The sequence below is a fragment of the Motacilla alba genome, chromosome 11, assembly GCF_015832195.1.
Source record: "Motacilla alba alba isolate MOTALB_02 chromosome 11, Motacilla_alba_V1.0_pri, whole genome shotgun sequence".
Taxonomy (NCBI): Eukaryota; Metazoa; Chordata; class Aves; order Passeriformes; family Motacillidae; genus Motacilla; species Motacilla alba.
In genome coordinates, this window is record NC_052026.1 from 4,035,422 (window position 1) to 4,059,068 (window position 23,647).

A 23,647-nucleotide genomic window follows, 5' to 3' on the forward strand; every position below is an offset into this window, starting at 1 on the left:
GAATTGTTCATGCTTCGTTAATCTGAAATTTATTGGTAAAATAATATTATTCAGCCCTTTTTTAAAATAACCACAAAGCCCACCGCTTTTGTGGCTTAATACATTACTGTTGAAATTATCATCAGTTACTGTGAAATACCATAGAAGCTGTCCAATAAATGTGATGGATTGTGTAATTAACTCTTGATCAGCACTGTTTTTCAGAGATGCTACCCAGTGAACCTGAGGGCACTTTACGACCTTCACACTGGGTATACAGCTAATTACTCCTTGGGCAATAATTATTAAGTTTTTTTAGCATCAGTTTGTCATTTTGTCTTCTAAATTATTATGCTATTGAGCTTCTCAATCCATTTGGCTATAAAACTGCAGCTCTCAGAGGGCTCCCTAAATTGTCTCTGTGACTGTATGGATTACACCAACTTCATTAAGTAGATTACAGGGATGTCTGTTTTGCAGGTTTTCCATTGATCGCCACACTGACCTTGAGAGACAGTTCAACATCAACGCAGAGGATGGAAAAATAACTCTGGCAACACCCCTGGACAGAGAAACCAGCACATGGCACAACATCACTATTGTAGCCACTGAAACCAGTAAGTGTTTGAGTACTCTGGCTGTTCTGTTGGGTTTATAATTGATTCTAACAGGCTATGCAGTGGAAACTTTACGTAATTCAGTAAAATAAAATGTATTGGGTGTTCAAGTTAGAGAAGTTTGGAAAGCAAGCTTAATTTTTGTGCAAGCTCCATTTCTTTTAGTTTTCACAACAGCAGTGGTTTTTTTTTTCCAGTGAGTATGGTGATAGAGATTCTGAGGTGATAGATGAGTACATATGTACAGGGTGTGCAGGGTAAATGTTTAAAAATTGTTTAAAAAGACCAGACCTAAGCCTTATAATTAGCTCTATTAAGACAGAAAAAAATTAAAGCTTGGCTATTGTAGAAGTAAATTGAAGGCTCAACCCAGACGTTCTTAATTCTGAGTGCTATTATGTTTCAGAGCCATAAATGATTAAGCACAGGGGTAATGTTGCATGAAAGTAGTGCTGTTGGATACATATGGATGAATTTACTCACACCCAGCTCTCAACAAGAACCTGCATTGTTCAGGTCCACAGAGCCCTGGTGGCTGCTCTGCACACCTGAGTCAGGAGAGCTGCCCTGCCTGGCAATACGGGTCAGAGATTTTAATCAAGGAGAATTCTTAATTAATTTGGAGCTGCTGACAGGATCACACACGACAGTGTAATTTATTATTCATATTAGCACTGCATTTTAGACAATGCCTGTGACACAAGTGTATTGAGGCAAAGGAGCAGGTGGGGAAGCTGGGGCGGGCACCCTGTGTCGTGTCCTGAACTGGAACACAAGCCCTGGAACCCTCTCTGTTCTGCACTCAGGGTGCAGCAGAACCCATTTGTGCACACACTGGAGCCAGCACTGTAGGAATATCTGTCTGCAGAGCCTGGTGACCCGTGCTGCTCCTGCCTGCACAGAGAGAACTGACTGATGCCATGTTTGCTTTTGCCCAAATCCCTGCTTTGAAGGATACAGCATTATGGTACAGAGCATTTGAAGCTCAGTTTCATGGTACTGTAGGCAGGAACATAATAAATTGGGGGGAAAAATATGCTTATTTGGCCCATTTTTGTTGTCTAATATCTTTCCTGTGGTAGTTGTCAGCAATGAAGAGAGATGGGGAAGACTGATTTGGTGATCAGAACCCGAATTTATTGTGGACTACCAATGCTCATATTCTGTTTTAGGAAGACTAGTAATGTTTACTACAATGATTAGGTTAAAATCACATACACAAACTTATGCATATTACAACATCTCTTGCTTGCAGAGTTTAATGAAATTTTCTTTTTCCAGTAAACCAGTCTGATTGAATCTTCTTTTAATCCTCAAAGTTCTCCTTGCTCTTGCCAAGGCATTCTGTTATCAAATCTCTTATGCTAACCAGGTCCAAAGTCCATCATCTGTCTCAATATCCCAATATAACATCATTGTGATTTCAAACCTAAACATATTAGAAATCCATGACACCTGGGAAAGGTGGCTCTGGGTGTGAACTGAGCTCCCAACTTCCAATCCTTGAATCCTGTGTTGCTCTGACCCACCTCAGGAATTTGAGGATTTCAGGGCCAGCAGTGCCAACAGTGCCTTGTCACTGTCCCATCTTGCAGCCAAACAATACTTTGATAAATTTGCAGAAACTCTTTCTGCTTGCAGGGAAGCCAAGCCTCAGGGAAACACACGAGGAAAGAAAGGAAGGTGTGATTTCATCAGGCATACTTTTTCTGCTTAATATCTAGCCAGTTAATAATTTTCATAAAATGTCCATACTAATTTTCTCAGATCATGAGATCTACCAACAGCACGGAAAGCAGAATTATTAGTTTATGATCCCACACTCTCAGACGTTGGAACAGTAAGATGTAAAGTGAAGTCATTTTACAATTTGTTTCCTCCAAAAATTTAAAAAGGAACAAGATAAAAGGAATAATTTTGCAATACATTCCTCCAGTTCATTTTTATATCTCCTTTACAAGGATGTGTCAGAGCAAAGCTGCCAGAAGGGCACTTGACTAAGCCACACAAGCATGAAGTCTGCCTGTTGCATTTCCAGTTTTTTGAAACATAATTATACTCAAGAATTTTGTAAGAAATCAGCCTTATCATTAGACTTCATGGGAGCCTCAGCATCTACTGCTATTGTAAAATTGCCTCTTATCAGACTGGCTATGAAAATAATAATGCCAATCTTGTTCTAAGCATTTATGTTCCTGCTGATGGCTTATTTTTGCATTCCTAATATAATTATTTGACATTTAAATAAAACAAGGGCTTAATTTCATAGACTACTGTCTTTGCTTATTTAAGGGAAATTATTTTTAAGCTCCTAAAGCAGAAATTAAATTTGCTTATAGAACTGTCAAACAGGGGGAAATGGGCATTTTTAGATTTTTTTCAAGACAGTAATAGACAAAATCTCTGTTGTAAAATAACAGAAATCTGTTGGAGGGAGACACAAGCAGCAAATGCAAATACAAAGTGTGTCATTACAATGCCTTCACTGACAGCCTTATTAATGGACTGCTGATCTCTTGCGGGAAAATAAATATGAGGGAATTGTTCATGCAGGAACATTTCCTCTTCCTGGGCTGGCTGCTTCCCAGGGCTTGCACAAGGCTCTCCTCTCCATCTGCAGAGCAACGACCAGGCCATTTCACTGCCATTAAATTTGCTTACTACTCATAAGCTATCATACTGGATTTTTATTTCTTTATTCCCAGCATGGTAGATCCTAGATCATAAGAATTTGCCCTAATTTAGTAACACTTTCATAGATAAACACCAACTTTTGACAAACCATAATTCACTATTTCAGAGCTTTGTGATGGTAAGGTACCTGCATCTAAATTTGTGCTCTAAGCTGATCCAATTCTTGGCAGTTTCCTGCTTGTCATCGTGACAAAGTTGTTTATTGGTATCATCCCTCAGCCACTGTCTCAGGTAGGAGTTTTCCAAGGCAGGATTGGTGTGGCTGAATGGAGCGTTACTGCTTCTGCATTTTCACTCCAAATGGGGGTGAAGATCCTCAGCCTCAGACTGGCTGACCTTTTTAAAAGAGATCAGATTTAAAATGTGTGTGGATAATTTTAAACATTTTAAATCTTAATGCTCCAAAACATGAATTTAACCCTTTCATGTCTAGCAAAACAAGGAGGAGGAAAGTGTGAGCCAGTGGGGAACGTGATTCTTCTATGTGTGCTTGACAGGTGAAAGACCAGTTTGGGGATGTTTTGTGGGATTTTTGTGGGGTTTTCCATTTGGTTGGGTTTTTATTTAGAAGAAAGACATTTTCTGTTCTCATTCATAGGCAAGTGTCTGGCCAGTGCTTGTTCAGACAAAATTTATGCTACTGGTGACAGATAACATTACCATTGTATTCTGAGACTTGTGCAAAGTTAGACATTTTGGATGGTGCTGTTCCCTCCTTTACTTTCCCATTGCTGACAGACTCTTTTGAAGGAGTTTCTAGTTTTCTGCAGCCTTGGTTGTCAGGGAGTTAAACTGGCCAGCCAGGCTGAAGAACAGCTACCTTGAGTGGCTCTCCCTCAGACCTTTGCCCAGACTTTTGTATTGCTTTTACATTCTGGTTCCTGAAGTACGTGGCCAGCACACAGGGTTTTGCCTCTTGCTAAAATCCCAGGAACCATGGTGCATGCTGCTTGTGTTGAGGGACACACCTGGTGCAGGTAGGTTGGTTTGCAGGCTGCAGGTTGAGCTCTGGGTGGGAGCTCAGAGAGACAGGAGGATGTGACCTGTGACCCTTTGCATGCCAAGGGATCCAATGACCTGTGGCACAGCTGGGTGAGGGACACCCAGAGTCAGGGCTGGAGCCCAGGGCCCAGGAAGAAGAGCCAAAACTTCCCTGTGCTCAGGCTGTGAAGGGATAAAAGCCAGGGATAGAAGTCTTTGTGGGGTCCCTCCTCAGAGGCACAGGCTCGGGCTGTGGCTGTGTTACTGAGCTGGGAATAAATGGATTTATGGAACGAGAGATGTGAGACTCTGCTGAGGGAAACCTGGGCTGGAAGCAGTGAGGAAGCCTGCTCTGGCTGTGAGTGGGGTGTGAGGAGTCAGGAGGGGCCCTGGAGCTGCTACTGGGTGCCAGCAGTGACAGTGTAGGGTGGTGGGAGTGTCCCTAACAGAGAGTCCCATGAATGGTCCCTCTGGGAGATTCCCCTTAATAGGAATTGCCCCACTCATGCCCACAATCTTTTTTTTGATACTAGAGATTAAACTAAGCAAAGAGCCTTCTGTGGAAAAGAATGAACTGAATGAGATTATTGCAGTACAGGTGATGTTTAGGTGATACAGGTGATATTTAGGTGCTAGTTTCAGTTTTTCAGATTTAGTTACACGTTTTCCTTTAAACTCTGCCTGCAGCTTTGGTCCTCTCAACTGCTACCCTTAAATTTGTCTACTCCTAAATGTCTTTTGCACATTTTTCCTATTGTGTGATTTCTTACATCTCTTTCTTATGGGATCAAATTAATTTTTGCTTCTTTGTTGCTCAACTTTTTTCCTCACTCATCTCCTCTGTGCTGATGAGTTCTGCCACATGGATTTTCAAGAGAAGATAATATTAGAAAGAGCCTTGACATCTTTGAAAGATGCCTCTGAAATGCAGGCTTAGGGTGTGCAGAAGAAATACACTCATGGCAAGGGCAAGACTCAAAGCTATTGAACCTGTGAATTGATTCTTAACTTTTCTTTCTACCTTGCCATTCACCAAGTTTACCCTGCTGAATGGAAAGGAGCAGGAATATCAAGGTGATGACAGGCTGGAGGAAGCGGGTCCACTGGCAAAATGATTTCCTGAGAATGAACCTTTGTGCTCTTGTGGATATAAAGGGTGAATGTTGTCACTGACTCTGGACTTTAAACACTGACCTAATGAGATTTCTCATTAGTTTGTGGTGTAGCTGAGACTTACATGAGCTTAAAGCCATAGCCAAGGTTGGGAGGTTTATTTTAAATTTAAATGCTTGAGAGAGGGGTGAATGTAGACTTGCTCTGTAAGTCAGGGTTGATAGTGCTGCTCATGTGTTCGCGCTCTCTGGAGCTGTATCCTGAGCAGGAAAGGAATCTGGGGGCATGTGCAAGGGTTTTTTGACAGCCTGAATTGCAGTGCAGTAAGAATGAACGATTAAATTACAGACGTCTCTTTTAGTGCATCTTTTTTGTGTGTACAAAGGCTCATCACATCTTTGGTTCTTTGCTACTTGCTTGAAATGAATTTTCTGCCATTCAGTAAAATCTGGTGAAGTCAGGATCCTAACAGTCAGATGCGATCCCGTTCTCCTGAACCCACAAATACATTTTTTCATTGTGTAGATTACAATTATAGCTATAACTCCTGCTCCCATTGACATGCTTGTGCTGCTGGCATTAACTGGCTGCCAATTTTGCTGGGCAGTGAAGCAGAGCAGGGTTCAGGCTGGGCTTAACCTCCTTAGTATTCTCCCAGTTTCTTGCACAGGTTTTGCAGCACTTACCACGTTACGTGTTGTCAATGCTAGTCAGAGGAAAAGAAAATCAAATAGCCATGACTTATTTATTAGACCATTTTTTCCTACAGATTCTGAATGGAGCTCAGAATCACTGATCATTCAAGAGATCAGATTGCCAGACGTGGATAAGGCATGTAATAATTAAACTCTGTCCTCTTTCTGCCTCCAGCCCCATGGATTTCCATTTCCATTTTCTAACGGCTGGAACAGCCACCTTGCAGATATTTCCTAGCACACTCACAATGTGGGCCATTAACACCAGGGAAATGCTGGTTAATTGATATAACAACAGCAGTAATAAATGCAGAACCAGTGTAGTTTGAAACCAAAGCAAAGACTTATGTAAGAGAAGCTAGTTTAACTTAGCCTAGAAAGAAATTTATTAGCAATAGAATTTGACTGCACAACATGCCTCTGATTTAAATATGAATATCCTGATATTTGCATATTCATCCCTCCAAAACTGAAGCTGAGATCTGCTTGTGATAGAGGATTCTAGTGAGTTCTTTGGAAACAAAATATACTGCAATGCCTTCATTATTAGCAATGCTTATCTGAAATTCTCTTTTTAAAAACTGAGGTAATCTTTTTCCCCAGAATATGTGTATTACATAGTTTAGCTCCCTTGAATGATACCATAGATTTCAACAAGTAAAGACTTCTAAATATATTCCACTTGGCCAGCTCAGATTTGTGACAAACACATCAATAAATAACAGACAGCCCGGCTCATTATCTCTAAAGACAGCTAAATGATGATCCCTTTAAAGTCCCCAAGCTGGCTTTCACTCCATGTAGCACTGAATGGACTACTCAAGGTTTATATTTTCTTCTGAGCTGTGTTATGATGATTTGCAGCACTGGATTCTTCTCCCTCTTAGGCTGGCTATTAGGCAGAAATTGCTCCCTGGGAGGGTGGGCAGGCCCTGGCACAGGGTGCCCAGAGCAGCTGGGGCTGCCCCTGGATCCCTGGCAGTGCCCAAGGCCAGGCTGGACAAGGCTTGGAGCAGCCTGGGACAGTGGAAGGTGTCCCTGCCCATGGCAGGGGTGGAAGAAGATTATTTTTAGGTCCTTCCAACCCAAACCACTCTGGGATCTTGTGATCCTCACACTCTGCACATCACACCCACAGACAAACAACAGAGCAGTCCACTAGGGAATCCCAAAGCCTGGGACAGGATATTTGTTGTAGCCTGGAGCAGTGCTTTCAGCCAAGGTTTAAATCTCTGAATTAAGGGTTTTAATAGAATTTCTGCTGTCCTTATTCTGCAGGCAGTGCAGTCACAGAGATGTTATTTTCAGTGGGATTGACTGCTTGATCAAAGGGTTCTTTGGCACTCAGCCCCATGTGCCAAGCAAGCAGCACTCCTGTGGCAGCCTCTGCCCCCTGCCCAAGGGCTGGGCAAAGCACCAGAACTGCCACAACAAGTAGAAATTCTCCTGAATAATTATTCAAAGCAAGAGGTGAAAATCTAGACAAGATCTTGAAACATAAACGGTGATTTGACCACAATAAATATTTTCCAGGCCCAGAGCAGAGGCATCTCAAGGACAAAGCTGTGGGCTCTGACACAGGTAATTACCCACACCAACGACATTCTTTGGAAATGAAGAAGTATGAGGCAATTTTGTCACCTAATGGGAAAGGGCATAAAGCCAGAAAGGCTCTGTATGGTTTACCGAGAACATAAATAGAGTAATTGAATCATCACCCAGCACATGCACTGCTAAAGTTATCTATAGTGTGTATTCCTTTAAAAAATGCAAGGACACTAATTAAAAAGGAAGAGAGACATATTTCTTCAGAACAAGCCTTCAGCTACAATGTACTTTTAATGCCACGAATACCTTTGCTTTCATTATGCTTTCATTTTTTTAATTTTATTTAGCCTTTTATGGTAAAAATAACTATAGGCATTATTAGCAATAATTCTAACATTTTAGAGAGTTACTTTGGTACATCATATAATTATCTCTAACTTAGGGCTGAGTAAATTTCAGTAAGTTTGAGAAAGAAAAGGAAATAAGCCTTTATGGAGGTTTAAACAAGAGAAGCTCAGGAATATTAACCTTTTCTGCTTGACCCTTTTTGCTCTGGTTTAGTGGAACTCAAACTAAATAATCCATCATTTTTACACTAAAACACAGAATTTGCTAAGGTGTTTTTTATCCTTTTGCACATTACTAGAAGGTTACACAGGGCTCCTCAGATCCTAAGAGGTCACAGAAGGTTTGCCATTGGGCAGTGGAGGGCTGGTGCATCTTGTCAAGGCAGTTTGCAGTGCTCAGCTGTGAAAGTGTGCTCAAACATAGCTCAGATTGTCCCATTAGTGCTTGACACAGCTCTAGAATAGCAGGAGAGGTGATCCACATGGATAATAGCATGAGAGTGGTGATATTATGAGGAAATACAAATGGGAAAGGAGTGTGCTTGTGAAACAATCTCTGTGTGAAGTGGCCTCAGTAGTTCAGGAGCAAGCACTAAAATTCAGGTATCGGGTGCTGAGTAGAAGCTGGAGACCTCTGATTCCAGAGGAGGGCATGGAAAACAGCTGTGAATAAAACATCTGAGTAATTCAGTTAAAAAAAAAAAAGCCAAAAAAGGTCAAAGAAAGTAGTGAACATCATTATGACAAGGAAAAGGAGAGAGATTTGCAGTAACAGTCTAATTTATACTTCTGTTTTCTGGGCATTATAAATCCAGGCTGGACAACGGAGTTCTAGATTGGCAAATACCATTTTGTAGTTTTACAGGAGTTGGAACACTTTCAAAGCTTAAAACACAAAAGGTTGGGTTCTTAGGTGGTGTTGTAGAAGGAAATAAGGTTTCCTGGGGCATAAAGCAGGGAATGATTCAAGCAAGGAATACAAACAGAAATGTACATAACTAATTAGTGTACAGAAATGTACATAACTAGTTAGAATATTTATTAGTTACTTTGAGGAAATTTAGAGGCTGAGCATATAGATATATAGCTGATATATAAATATATATTAGCCAAGTGCATCTTTACCCTGACCAGCTACCAACTGGCCATCTGCACTTAGAACAATTGAATTAGAAGTTCTAAAGGAAATAAGATTAATCTTAGAAATACTGTGTGGGATTCACCTCATCTGAGAATCTGAGTTCATCAGTTCTGAGCAGATTGGGACTATCTGAAATCTCCACTGGTTTTTCTGCATGAGGGCAGGTCAGAGTAGGGGTTTGTAACTCAGTATAATTTCAGTCAATCTTCTTGAGGCACATTTCTGTCTGGAATAAAGACTCTGAGCAGCATGCTCTGAGCTTCTGGCAAAGGCACAGGGCAGGAAAGAATGGAACTATTTCCTCTCTGAAGAACAAAGGAGATGGTATTTTTTAAAGGTGCATTCTAAAGTGCTGGAGAGGTCTTTTTTGCTTATTGATGAAGGCATGCAAGTAAGAAGGTTTGGTGCTGAACTCCTAGAACCTGATTCATATCCAGGATATCCAGCAATATTTTATCTGTGAAGGAAACATAAGATTAATTAAATTGCACTGTTAAGAAAATCAGTCTCAGAAAGCAATATGAGCTCTAAAAGTAATGACATTTAAATGCTTCTATAATAAATTCTGCTTTAATAAAAGTCTTTATTGAAGCATTTTGATGTTTTGTCTATGAGTAAGGGAGGGATTTCATTTGAGCTATAAATTATTTTACTTCAATCATGAAATCATTTCAAATAAAAAGCCCCAAGTATTCCAGACAACTCATCCTCAATCAGTCTGCTTATTGTTATTATTATTGCTGCTAGTCATTAGAAAATTTCATAGCTAATTATAATTGACAAGAAGACCTTACATATCTAAGTCAATATTTTTATAAGATTTTAATATGCACGAGGTATTAGCGTATTAATAATATAATTGCTCTAAAGTGTGGGACAGATTCCTGACTGTTTTATGGCAGCACAACTCCCTTGGTTAAGCTGGAATTGAAAACACAACAACAAATCATGTCCTAGTACATTTGTTGTGTCTTAAATTATTTTTCTGTCAATTTCTTTTTCTGCCTGTCCACTGCCTTATTTTTAAGTCAAATTCCTTTCTGTCATCCAAGGACACCATATTATTCTCTGGATTTTTTTTTTCTCATTGTTTTATTTGGAAATTAAAACCTGTTACTTCCTCACAACAATTAAAGGCATTACAGTGCCTCAAAAAATCTGGAATCCTAATTAGCTTGTGGTGGTTTGATCCACAAAAGTACAGATCCAGTGGCATTTCATCACGCTGTTATTATTCTAGAGTGTATCATGAAAGTATCAGAAAGATGATTCTGAGGTTCTTTGTTTTCCTAACGTTTTTCCTTCCTAGTGGTGTTTGCTGCAAGGAAATGAAAAACCTTCACTCAAAATCTTTTAGTAGCCTCTTTTGCTGCAATGCTGGGTCTGCAGAGCAATGCTTCCTTCTTGGAGATGCTTCCAGAGATCACAAATGTTGTTTTTCTAGTGCTCAGTCTTGACATTAGGTATCATTTTTCCATTTGCTTCATGTTTGTTTGTTTGATTTTGCCTTTACATTTGCCTTTTGTGCCTTGCACAAAGATCTAACTGTAAAACTTCAAATATTTCTAGGTTGCCATTTCTTGTAGCTAATAAGTGTACTGCTAGTAAGTGCTAAAACTTCAGCTGTATTTTTAATTTTGCACTTGTAATGATTCCCCACTTCAGTACATAGCACAGCTAATTTACTGAGTGAGACATAACTGCAAACTTCCTCCTGACTTGTGTCCTTCTTAGAGATAAATAAGGCTCAATTAGACAGTGCTTTATCACAAATACAGGTAGTTTTCTGCCAGAAGTTGTTTCAGTTTGGTCTCTGGATAGATGTGTGGGTGGAAGGATATCATCACTGTTGGTTTTTTTATTGCTTTCCCTTAAGGATTTACTCAGGATCATTGAACAATCTGGAATTGCTTCATTGTCATAAACCTGATGTGACTTCAGCAGCTTCCAATACAACCCTCTCAAGCAGCTCTACTAATACTTTATTTTGAATTATGTATTTGTTTACTCATATTGATGTGTCACATATATCTTTATTATGTGTCACTGTGAATATAAACCTCACTGTGGTCAGAATTAGATATGCAGAGCAGCCTCCAAGAACATGCTGTTTGCATCTAGAGCGTCTGCCAAGAGACAAGGACCCATAATTCTTACTCAAATATTGTGAAGATGTTACAATTTCTCATTAGGTTACTCATTCCAACTCTTTCCAAGTCTCATCCCATCCATTTGTTCCCATTGTTTCCATAGCCCACTTTTCTCTCCTGCATATTCCATGCATTCACAGAATCCCAGGGTCACTGAGGTTGGACAGTCCCTCCATGGAGTCCCAGCTGTGCCCGATGCCCACCTTGTCCCCAGCCCAGAGCCCTGAGTGCCACCTCCAGCCCTTCCGGGGACACCTGCAGGGATGGGCACTGCAGAGCTCCCTGGGCAGCCCCTGCCAAGGCCTGAGCACCCTGGCCATGGGGAAATTCCTCCTGCTGTCCACCCTGAGCCTGCCCTGGCCCAGCCTGAGGCCGTTCCCTGGGCTCCTGTCCCTGTTCCTGGCAGCACAGCCCGACCCCCCGGCTGTGCCCTCCTGGCAGGGAGCTGTGCAGAGCCAGAAGGGCCCCCTGAGCCTCCTTTGCTCCAGGCTGAGCCCCTTCCCAGCTCCCTCAGCCCCTGCTGGGGCTCCAGCCCCTGCCCAGCTCCGTTCCCTGCCCTGGGCACGCTCCAGCCCCTCCAGGGCTCTCGTGGCCATGACAGGCCCAGAAGTGGCCGTAGCCCTCGAGGTCCCTCAGCAGGGCCAGCCCAGGGGACGGGCCCTGCCCTGGGCCTGCTGCCCCCCAGGGCTGGCACAGCCCAGGTGCCACTGGCCTCTGGCACTCCTGGGTTTGTGCCAGCCCCTGCCACCAGCACCCCCAGGGCCTTTGCCACCAGCAGCTCTCCAGCCCCTCTTTGCCAGCCCAGCTACACGGGGTTGGGGTGACCCCAGGGCAGGACCTGGCACGTGGCCCTGCTGTCCCTCAGCCCATGGATCCAGCCTGTCCAGATCCCTCTGCAGAGCCTTCCTGCCCTCCAGCACGTCCACACTCCCACCCAGCCTGATGTTATCTGCAAACTGCCTGAGGATGCCCCCAGTTCCCTCACCCAGACCATCCATAAAGACACTGAACAGGACTGGGCCCAACACTGAGCTCTGGGGGACACCCCTGGTGCCTGGCACCAGCTGGATGTGGCACCATGCCCCATTTCTGGGTCAGGCCGTCAGCCAGTTTCTCATTCAGAGAAGGTGCACCTGTCCAAGCCATGGGCTGCAGCATCTCCAGGAGAATGTCATGGCAGCCTCCAAATCCCTCTCTGATGCAATAGGTGTATTCCATGTAATGAGCACTTGTGTTATCCAGTACATGGAGCATGTCCTGTCTCTTCTAGCATTTGCTCTTTGGAGCTCATGCTGCTGAATAGGAAGTGGTGACACCAAGGTGGAGTTTTCAAAATATACACGTTGGGATTAAAGACAAACCACCATTCAGAGTCATTTGGAATAACCAGAAAGCCTTGAGTTTCAGGGTTGTTTAGTTTTTGGAAGGATGGCACGAGGGGTGGGAGTTGTCTTTGCTTCCCAATCCTCTCCAGCCCCAAGGTGGATATGAATTTCTTTCAGCATCCTCCACTCCCTTCAGGACAAACTTAGAGCTCGCTCAGTGTGGCCCATGTTCTCATTCTCATTGCAGCAGAGGATAACTTCTCTCTTATCATGCACAGCTAAATCTAAATAGGACAGGATCCTTTGATTTTCCCTTATAGCCAGGGTTGTGGTAGAAGAGGCCCTTTTCACACTTGTGAACTACATTTGAGGGGATGTTTTGCTTTTCTGATCTAGTCTCTCCTTGCCAAGCCCTTTTGATCTGTCTGTGCACTCAGACAAGGCAATATCATGCAAATACACCGAGCAAAATAAGATACTTCTGCAGAAAATTACAAACCTTTCCCAGTTTTGCAAATGGATCTTACAATTCACAGAGTATCAGAGGTAATTACAGAGTAACTGTTCGTGAAGCTGCTGAATAGCTGCACGTCTTCATGGCATGAAAAATAGCAGAGAGGTTGCATTTGAATGTCAAATTACAGCCTGACCTCAGATAAGCAAAATGAGGGCTAACTGATTCTATCAGTATGCATTGTACCTGCAAGAAAAGAATAGGCTCCCTTTTTAAAATTTATTATCAAGTTTTATAAATAATTGTTGATCCTTTGAAGTTAACAAAGCACCTGGTTAAAATCCCCGGTTTAATTTGAAGTATATTTTTATTGGAATCCTAAATTATTTCAAATGTAGTAAATAATTCAGTATTGCTACTTACAGTGGCAAGCAAAGAGTTAAGTGCAGGGCTAGGTGGAATATCACTTATTAAAACAAAAATTGGTCTTTTTGCAGGCATGTCTCCATTTTGTGCATAATTTAGGTAGCTGATTCAGGGTCTGATTGGTGCTGGGTTATATGAAATAATTTTAATGTCTTATGTACCAAACAAAAAAAAAAAAATCCCACAGAAAAAGACAGTGAGTGAAAACAGGACCTGAAGGATATGGTGTATTTAATTAGCATTTTCTGGCATGTTGTGTGCATGTATCAAAGAAATTTTAATCTTTATTTTTTGTTTTGGTATTGTCAGCAACCTGAAAGTAAAATCAGTCCTTTAGTCCCAAGTTGATACATCTTGAATAAAGTGTTGAATAAAGATAGGTGAGTGTGGCCTTCCTGAGTCACTTCTTTACAGATGGAGTTGCTGAGCTTTGGGAACCTCTTAACTCCAAATCCATCTTTGAAGAGGTGGATGATATTAAGCCACTTCTTGGTTAAACTTGTGACAGTCTCTCGGTGAGGAAATAGAAATAGAGTGTGACAAAGCTTTGCTCTTGCCTCATTCATCCTTCTGGAGCCCACAACAAAATACACCCAGGGAGCTATTGAAAGGAGACAAACCTTCTCAACTCCGTTATTATTTTTCTCCCAAAGACTGACTGAAGAAACAAACCTGAGAAATATGTTCCACATCCTTTCCTTTCCGCGCCCCTCCCACACACATGTACACACAGACACTCGCCACAATCTGTGCTGCTCCGGCGAGTTCCATGCTCTGAAGAAATACAAATTGAATAATAATTAGGAGGCTGTGGTTTTGTCTTGTTTTAGCAGCTCATACAGGAACTTTCTTGCTAAGTACTGATATGTTTATATTGCTATTTTGATAATCCATGACTTCTCATCCTCTAAAAAGACAATCATTTCAATGGGGAATCGAAATCTTCCTGGTGAACAGTTCTGTCTGGGTTTTTAGTTTGTTGTTTGAATTTTGTCCTAGCTCAGAAATAGCTTGTGTTCTGGTATTTTTAAGAGAAATGCTGGCAATTACTGCTGTCTTCCTGACAATTTTGGAGTGGGTTTCAGGCACTCAGCCTCTCTTGAATCAGATCATTACCCAACGCAGCAGACAAACAAGCCCAGTATTTGCTGCACTATGTGATTTCTGGAGTTAAGCTTCAACATAAATAAAACCTCTGTTTCACAATAGCATCTGTGTATCTAAGGATTCTTTAAGTTAGATTTGTCAGTTTTATATGACAGAAAGATTGTTATAAGCTGTGGCATTCTAGAAGTAAAGGATTGCCTAAAGAAAACAACAACATAAACTCTAACAGGAGAAATAAACTTGTCCTGAGGATTATCTTAATAAAGTCATCAGATAAAACTTTGATAAAGTCATGGGAATTGGATGTGTTAAAATACAACTTAATAAATTTGAAACATAAGGGATGTAAACCAAGTGCTGTTGTTTTTATTAAGTCAGTGATTCAGATTTTGTTTTGATTTCTTTGTTAGAACTAGGTCTTCCTCTACTTCTAATTTGAAATATTAATATTGTAGAAATTTCATTGAATCAGAGAATCGTGAAATAACCATTTCCAAACCAAGTGGTGGTGGTGGTGATGATGATGATAATAATAAATGAGTTATTTTCTAGGGATCTACTTTGTATTCAGGTAAATTTTAGGTAAACTACTAGACAGCTAATGATTTTTTTATAGAGGACATTGAAGTTATTTGGGATGATTTAATTACCTAAAAGAAAACTAAACTAAACTGGATTTCTTTGGGTTAAATAAATTATAAACTTCATTTTTGGCCACAAAATTTCTCTTTGTGTAAAAAACCCTTTTATCAGTCAAGTAAGACAAGGGGAGTGTTTTAAGCAAGTTTATGAAGTCTTTAAGTGCTTATGAGAGTAGAAAAGCTGCATTTTATTTTGTTAGTTGTGGTACAAGACCAAAAATTATATTTATAAGCTCTAGTTACTCCTAGAATCTCTTGCTGTGTGCAGTAACAATGTTGACAACACTCAGTGCTTTGGAATAGAAATTTCCTACAATACAGGCACATCTCAGTTATGAAGGATTTTTTTCCAGGAAGGATGAAAACTGCTGAGCCAAATAAAAATTGGTAAAACATGGGGTGTAGCCTCCAAAAGTTCAGGTTTGGAGACACTAAGTTGCTTGATAATGTTTGTTTGGTTTTTGTTTGTTTGCTTTAATTTGACTTTGTTTATTTGATCTGCTTCATCATTTTGGTATCAAAATCTACTGCATTTTTAAACCCTGAGTTGGTTTCCGTGTGTTACTCAGAGGACTACCAGCAAGTTGGGTATTTCAAGCATTTAATGTTCCAGTAGAGTCTTCTGAACTGGGGAAAAAACAGGAGAGCTTTCTAGGTCCTTATAACCCTTGGAAACCTTTTAATACGCATTTCTAAACCCAGGTGGATTTTCCATAATTTTTGGAAGTTTATTTATCAACCCAAACTAAGTTCCACTAATTATTTTTGTATTGAGTCTTCCTTTCCTTGGACCTGTCTAGATGCTCCTTTCTGTTTGTGGGTGTTCTGTGCTCATCTGGATCTCACTGCTGGAGTTCAGAAATGTTCTGCGTTCACACAGAGTGGTGTCCTCAGATTACTAAGTTCTTCTGGGCAGCCCTAGCTTGAAAAGACTTTTAGTTAACTAGACTAGTGGAAATTTTCTCAATATTTTTCAATCTTGCATCTCAGAGCATAAAATTTTCAAACAAAGCTGATGTTTCTCAAGTGACAACCCTAATGATAGCTTTATATTGCAAAATTCAATGTAGGTCTCTTTAAACTGTGCATCACAATAAATACCGGTGATAAAGCTTTAAAAAAATCTGGTTAGCTCCTTAGAGAGTCTATGACTTTCACTTTTTTTATGATTTTGCATAAATAACAGATTGGAAGTTAAGCAGTCAGTCTAGCTGTCTACCTGGTGCATGCAAGAAGATTCAGTATCCCTTAAATCTACTGACTGAGGGGTTTATTGGGCAAAAACCCAAACTAAACAAAAACCCACGCAGTAATTAAACTCAGTTTTGTTTCTAGTTTAGAAAGAACTGAGTGTCCATTCATATAAATGAGGAAAAGTTCTGAACGTTGAATACTAACGAGTGAGACACCCAATGGCCTGAAGGGCAGTGACCATGCAGATGGGGCAGGCTGTGACCAGCCTGGATCCACTCCAGTGCCTTCCAACTCCCAGTTCAAGCATCTGGGGCATTGCCAGCAGATCTGGGTTTAAGCTTGGACATCCTCTGTGCGTGTTTCAGCACCGAGAGTCTGCAGACATGAAACGTATGGAGATGAACAGATGGAACTGTTCCATCCTGACAGCGTTTTCAACCTGGGTTTGCATAGTGAGGACTCGCTAATGTGTTTGAATAGGTGTGCTCAGGGTGGAGGAAAACACTTAGCAGAAAGTGGAATTTCCCTGGGAAGTTCGGGATGACAAAATAATGCAGCGTATTCAGGGTGGTGGGCAGTACAAGCTGTAGATACATTTCCCTCTCTCATCTCTCTCTCTTTCACAACAACAAATTTCACCACAGTCACAGGAACCCTAAAAGGCAGTGGATATCCCCTTGTTTGGAGATTTCCAAACCAGCTGGGTCTCTCTTGTGTTTAGTAAATTAATTTTTTAAATGAATTCTCATCAAGTTTCTAATTATAATATCTTTAAATTTAATGTTTGTATTTCTGATGAAAGACAAACATTTTGGGGGCAGTCACAAGGGACATGAATAATTTCTTTAGAAGCTTATCTAATTAATTACATTTCTCTGTAATGTCTTTAAAATTTGAACTGCCATCATTTCATTAATTTAGATAAAAGTAAATCTTTATTGTTTAAATATGACACTAGTGCTGAGAATTCTGATAAGCTTGAGATTCATTGTCTGTATTTTTATTAAATGAAGATAAAAAAAGTGTTTAAAACATTTGGAATTCATTATTTACATATTAGGTTTTATTTGGTTTCAAATAAACTATTATTTCATGGCATAAGTGTTCCCCTCTCCAGTTAGTAAGTAAGATCATAAGATGCAAAGTGACACAAATATTGCTCATGTAATATTTAATATTTTGGAGAATGTTTCTTTTTCTTCTGTAATATGTTTCTTTCCATATTAAAACTTTCGGCTCCTTAAGATGGAAAACATAGAAATCTTGATGTGTGGTGATTTTCCATGTCCTATCCAGGAAGATTTTTGATATTTCAGCCAATGCCAGAGATATAAAGCCTTTTATAGCACTGGTATATTTGAGTTTGCATTTTTTAAATTGTTATTTTTTTGTAATTTCAATGTCAGTAGAGCAATTGAAATTTGCACATATAGATCTATGGGTGGAGTCTCCCATCTTGTGGATGTCTTTAGCACACAAGGAGGAAACAGGGCTGTAAGATATCAGGTTTGATTAGGTCACAACAGAATTAATCCTGATGGAAACCACAAAACCCACAGTGTATATGGTGATTCTGCCTTTATTCATCTCTGTCATTTGTAGAGCTGCCACCAGCTGGTCCCTGAGCACTGGTGGGGCCTGATCTTCTTGTACTTTGTAGTCATTTGTACTGAGAAGTGCACTGAATATTGAGATTTGTCATTGCTGATGATACAAATGATTACCATGGTTGGAAAATAATATTCACCAGGAGATGGACTTTGACACGGGGGTTGAGGTACCTGTGGAGGTGTGCATGTGCTGTGGAACAGTTTATCAAACTCTCCAAATCAGCTGGTGACCTCAGTTTAAATTAAATTCATGGACTTGCTCCTTGGGGAAAAATAATTTAAAATATTTATAAGTAGTCTCTGAGTAAATTAATGATGCTGAATTGAGGGAAAGACACAGGCATCTGCCTCTAAAAGCTATTCAAAGTAGAGGAAAACTGTTGGTTTAGCTTTTCTTGCCTTACAGCTCATTCTACTCTTCACAGTGATAAGCAGTTTTATGCAAAATAGCTCTATATCATAAATAATGAGTTGTCACTTCAGTGAAAAAAGTTCACAGGTCACAGTTTTGGTCAATGGTAGATGATCAAAGTGCTTTAATTGTCCAAATTACTGTCTAGTTTCCCCCCGTCAGTCTCCCATCCATCTTTTTCCCAATGTAGGTCAGTACTTTAACTGTGTTTGCAATGAAGAAATAATAGATGTGCAGTCAGAACAATTAATGGAGTAAAATGTGCTGTTCTCTGACAAAGATAAACAAAGAAATAAATCTCTGCTGTTTGCAGCCTTCCCTTTTCCATATATAATGGACTTTATCAATAAAACAATACAAACTTCATCAAAGAAAAATCTCACCAATTTAGACCAAGAAAGGTCTTCATTGAGCTAATCTCCAACAAATGCTGTTTGCAGCAGGGATCTATTTATTCTTTTCAGCCACCAAGCCCTGGCCATCCTTTTTCAGCTGGCGCTCCAACTCCACGATCCATTGCGGATGAGGCAGCCCAATTAAGCAAGGGCAGGAGACAGGAAGAGCACAGTGACGGTGCCACAGGACTGCTGTGTTCAATTCCCAATTAAATATGCTTACCTTGGGTACTTTGGTTTCTTTCCTCAGGGAACCACAGCCAGGTGTCCCGCGTGCCTGTTGCTATCAAAGTTCTCGATGTCAACGACAATGCCCCTGAGTTTGCATCAGAGCACGAGGCCTTCCTGTGTGAGAATGGCAAGCCTGGACAAGTGAGTATCCCAGGTTTTATGGGGTGTGAGACTGGGCTGGAGTTTCTCCCTGTCACCTTATGTCATCTTTATTCCCAAAATGGGGGCCCATGTGATCGTGCTAACAGCTCTTAGCATTAACTTAAGATAAACCCATGATCACTTTCATGGGATGTCTTCTGTAATTTCACTTTTGTGGGATGTCTTCTATAATTAAATAAACTTTTTTTTTTTCCCTTAAAGTATAGTTTTAAATTTAAGGTGAGTACTTTGGGACAATACCCTTAAGAAAATCCTGAGTGTCTTTAAGCTCCCAACATCACATTCTGTGTGATGGAGCTCAGCACTTTGTAAGTTCATGTGTGTCAGTAGGTGAAAGTATAATCCAACCTGAATTCCAGTTCAGTTATTGACCTACATTGCAGCTGCTCCCAGGTATAATTTAGAATAAACAGTTAAAACAATAAACCCAATTCCCCTTGACCTTATCTCAGTTATAATCTCTATTCAGTTCTAACTTTTCTATGACAGTTGGGAAAAAAAATAAGACAGCAAACCAGAATTTGATGGAAAGTGAAGTAAATTGTAATTGTGTTTGAAGATGGTGTTGGAGAAGGGAAGTTCAAGTGTTCATTATATTAAAAAAATATAAAAAATGTTATTACCTTCTTCATTTAATGAAAAAAAAGCTGTGTGAAGAAACTCACACAACGCTCTCCAAGGTGAGAAAAACAGCAACATGTCAGAAGCAGGATTTAAACTGTTAAGTCTTTTTCAAAAAAATTAAGCAGATTTGTTCAAAGGTATTCACTTTGAAGGACAAATGTACAGAAATAGGGAAGAATCTCTCATATGCCACCTAAATGACAAAGTAAAGATTCAAGAATATGCATAGACATTTAGAAAGTAATGCAGTGTAAATGAGATGTAACTTTTGTCCAGCAAGAGAAACACTGGGTGTTAACACAATTCGATGTTTTTAAACTTTGCAATTTATTTCTAGATTGTGACATTTTATGTAAATAAACAGCAGCTGACAGCATGACATGGCTTGTTAATCCAACTATTCCTATGCCTCATGTGGGTGTTAGACATTAAATTCACTGTTCTCCAAAGAAGGTCACCTGGCAATAGAGTTAGAAGTTTGTTTTTTTTTTAGTAGTATTAAATGACAACCTATGCAGCAGTGTATGACAACCCAGCTCTACATACAGGACTGTACTGTTACAGAGGATGATTTGACTTCTAGCACTCCTTTTTGTTTAGTAAAACGGTGTCAAAAATGTGCCACTTAAGGAATGAGAATTCTCTCTATCGACTGAAGAGGAGAGGTGCCCTCATGGGCAGACAGTCATGTTACCGTTGGCAATTCAGTTCTTCTAGCTCAGAGTGGATTTCTGTTTAGCTCAGGGTGGATTTCTGATGCTGAGTAGTTGCATTTTCCAGGATAGATTAAATCCTAACGACTATGCCTTTATCCAGGACTCAGTGAGCTTCCCTAAAATCAGAAAGTTCTGTTGCAGAGTGTTTTCTGACTATTTATCTGATATTCCTATCAAATTTCAGGTGGTTTAAGAGATGGTGAAAAATGTTCACATTTCATTTTGGAGTAAAACAATAAATGAGATGATTAAGAGTCAGCAGGTAAAAGAGGCTTTTGTTTAAGCACTTACACAAAACTTTCATTAAAGCATGATATTCTTTATCTACTATTGCCTCTTACACTCTTGATCTGATGGCAGATGTCACTCTTGAGCATGAATCCTTGTGTGAACTTTACAGATGGTTATTAAATATTTGGCTGCCAGCATGGATGAGGTGGTACTGATCCTGTAATTTATTCTGTGTTTAAACAAATAGCACTACTGGAACAGTAACCAGTCCAGGATAATCACCAAGGTTAGGTTCTGAATTGAAGTTGTCATTCAAAAATCATCAGCTCCTGTTAAGATTTTAGTAACTCCACTGCCTTATTGTATTTTCTTTATGCTTATTTCTATATTCAAGTTTTGGAAGAAGTCGAATTAATAAGTCAGGATGTAGAATTCAAGAAACTACATATATCTCAGTTATGAAATAGGTGATATAAGAAAGATACTACTAGTAGCAAAAGCCTAATTTGGATGGTTGTCCAAAGTTTAAACTCAAATGTTACACATGCAGGAAAGATGCCATTGTCTTAAGGTATCCCTGTCTGTTGACATTTGCAGTTCCATTTAAATCTAAGTTTAAATCAGATTTGATTTACCACAAAGGAGACTATATTTGAACTATTGGTAAAACCTTATGTGCAGCCACTAAATAGAGGGCACCATCTATTCCAGTTCACTCTCTACGTGTTCTGTTTTGGGTTCTGATATAATTGCAATAGCAAGTACAGCTGCTAGTGAGGTGACACAATGGATTAAAAACTCTTGATGTGTAATGCTGCCAGATGCATTTTCCTTGCCTTGACCTACCTCTGAGTAAAGGTACCACAGGCTGATAGGAGAGGAAAGGGAGGGAGAAGGAAATCTATTTTTTATGCATGTATTTCTATGCTCCTCTCACATTTTTACACACAACAGAGAGTTGCCAGAAGTGTTTTTTGCCAGTTTTAGAGGGGGAAAAACAACAAACTCCAAACATCTGAATATACTGTTACAGTACAGCTAGCCACAAATCACCTCTTGCCTTTTCCTATTATCCGTTATTTTTGCATAATTCCAATTACTAAAACCAGAACATTCATGGTTTGCTGACTATAGCTGTGCTGTTAGTTGTTGTCCAACACAGTAAAATTATTTTCCTGTCGACCTAGAACAAAACTTCTGTAATGTTGAGTAAGAAAAGTGCCTCACTTGCTATTTCCCCATACTCAGACTTCTGCAGGGAAGTGCTGTTTGCTGGAAACAAAGCTACAAAATCTTCACTTGAGTAGTGCAGACAGCAATATATGAGAGCTGAAGCCAGCTTTAAACTGGAGCAATATAAAACTGAGCACCGTGCTCCTCCAGCCTCCCACAATTTGTCTCTATTTTATTCACTTCTCCTACTAGATTGTTTTTCTTTCTAATGGGTGAAATCTTCAGGTAGATCTTTGCCTTTCTAGCTAGAGCCATCCCTTTACTGCCTGAACCTGCATTTGACTCTTCAGACAAAGTAAAAATTGCTCTGTAGTGACTCTACTCTTACGGTGTTTTGAGTCTGCAAAATAATGCAGAAATAACCATGAACAGCCACGGGACTGCAAAAGCTTTTCCACAATTGGAAGATCAGTCTTATTAAAACTAGAAAAGTGTTTATTAGTGATAAGGAACCATTCTTAGTGAGGCTAACAAGTTGCATCACAGGAACAGTCTTTTAAACAGTACCATGTACTAAAATTGCACATAGATAGTTATGATGTGCTGAAAATAACTTCGTTTTTCTATTTATCCTTGTATATATTATTTCAGGCACACGTGGCTTTGTAGAACTGCAATACAAACCTACAAATTAGAAAGTCAAGCTGTCCTAGGGGACCATTTAACTATTCATTACAATCCAGTGCTGTCTGCTAAACAAAATACGCTGATTTGCTAAGTTTCTGCTAAATGTATGTACAGAATCAAATGCAGGCATGAAGTATTAATACAACATCAAAGTTGGAATTTTACATGTAAGAATTTCAGAAATTTCAAGACTGAACAGCCAAAGGGTTATTAACTTTCACGGGATATGTAGTGAAAAAAAAAAATCAGTTCTTGTTTTCTTTATTGACCAGTTTCCCTATAGTGGAACACCTTTGGGGAGGTGCATGTTGTTACAAGGAAAGAAAAGACATCTCTAGTGGGCAAGAGGCCAATGGCACCTGGGCTGTGCCAGCCCTGGGGGGGCCACAGGACCAGTTCCTGTGGCACACAGTTCCTGTCTTCTGTGCTGGCCCTGCTGAGGGACCTCCAGCACTGGGGCAGTTTTGGGACCCCCACAACAAGAGAGCCCTGGAGGGGCTGGAGCGTGCCCAGGGCAGGGAACGGAGCTGGGCAGGGGCTGGAGCCCCAGCAGGGGCTGAGGGAGCTGGGAAGGGGCTCAGCCTGGAGCAAAGGAGGCTCAGGGGGGCCCTTCTGGCTCTGCACAACTCCCTGCCAGGAGGGCACAGCCGGGGGGTCGGGCTGTGCTGCCAGGAACAGGGACAGGAGCCCAGGGAACGGCCTCAGGCTGGGCCAGGGCAGGCTCAGGGTGGACACCAGGAGGAATTTCCCCATGGCCAGGGTGCTCAGGCCTTGGCAGGGGCTGCCCAGGGAGCTCTGCAGTGCCCATCCCTGCAGGTGTCCCCAGAAGGGCTGGAGGTGGCACTCAGGGCTCTGGGCTGGGGACAAGGTGGGCATCGGGCACAGCTGGGACTCCATGGCCTTGGAGGGATTGTCCAACCTCAGTGATTCTGTGACTCTGTGATTTTTTGATTCTCAACCATGTTGTGAACCACAAATTAAGAGTTGGAGAATT

The 23,647-nt window shown here is 40.6% G+C and overlaps 1 protein-coding gene across 2 annotated transcripts in view; it reads left to right on the top strand.

Annotated features, from left to right (window-relative positions):
- CDH8 (cadherin 8) overlaps positions 1–23,647 on the top strand; it is a 156,709-nt gene that overhangs the window by 102,266 nt on the left and 30,796 nt on the right. For both annotated transcript variants that reach the window (XR_005258253.1, XM_038148047.1), the window contains exons 8-9: positions 460–596; positions 19,080–19,201. Coding sequence is in view for 1 of the 2 variants with exons in the window: in XM_038148047.1 (XP_038003975.1) it covers positions 460–596; positions 19,080–19,201 (259 nt within the window). In the remaining variant the exon portion in view is untranslated. The remainder of the gene's footprint in view (positions 1–459; positions 597–19,079; positions 19,202–23,647) is intronic.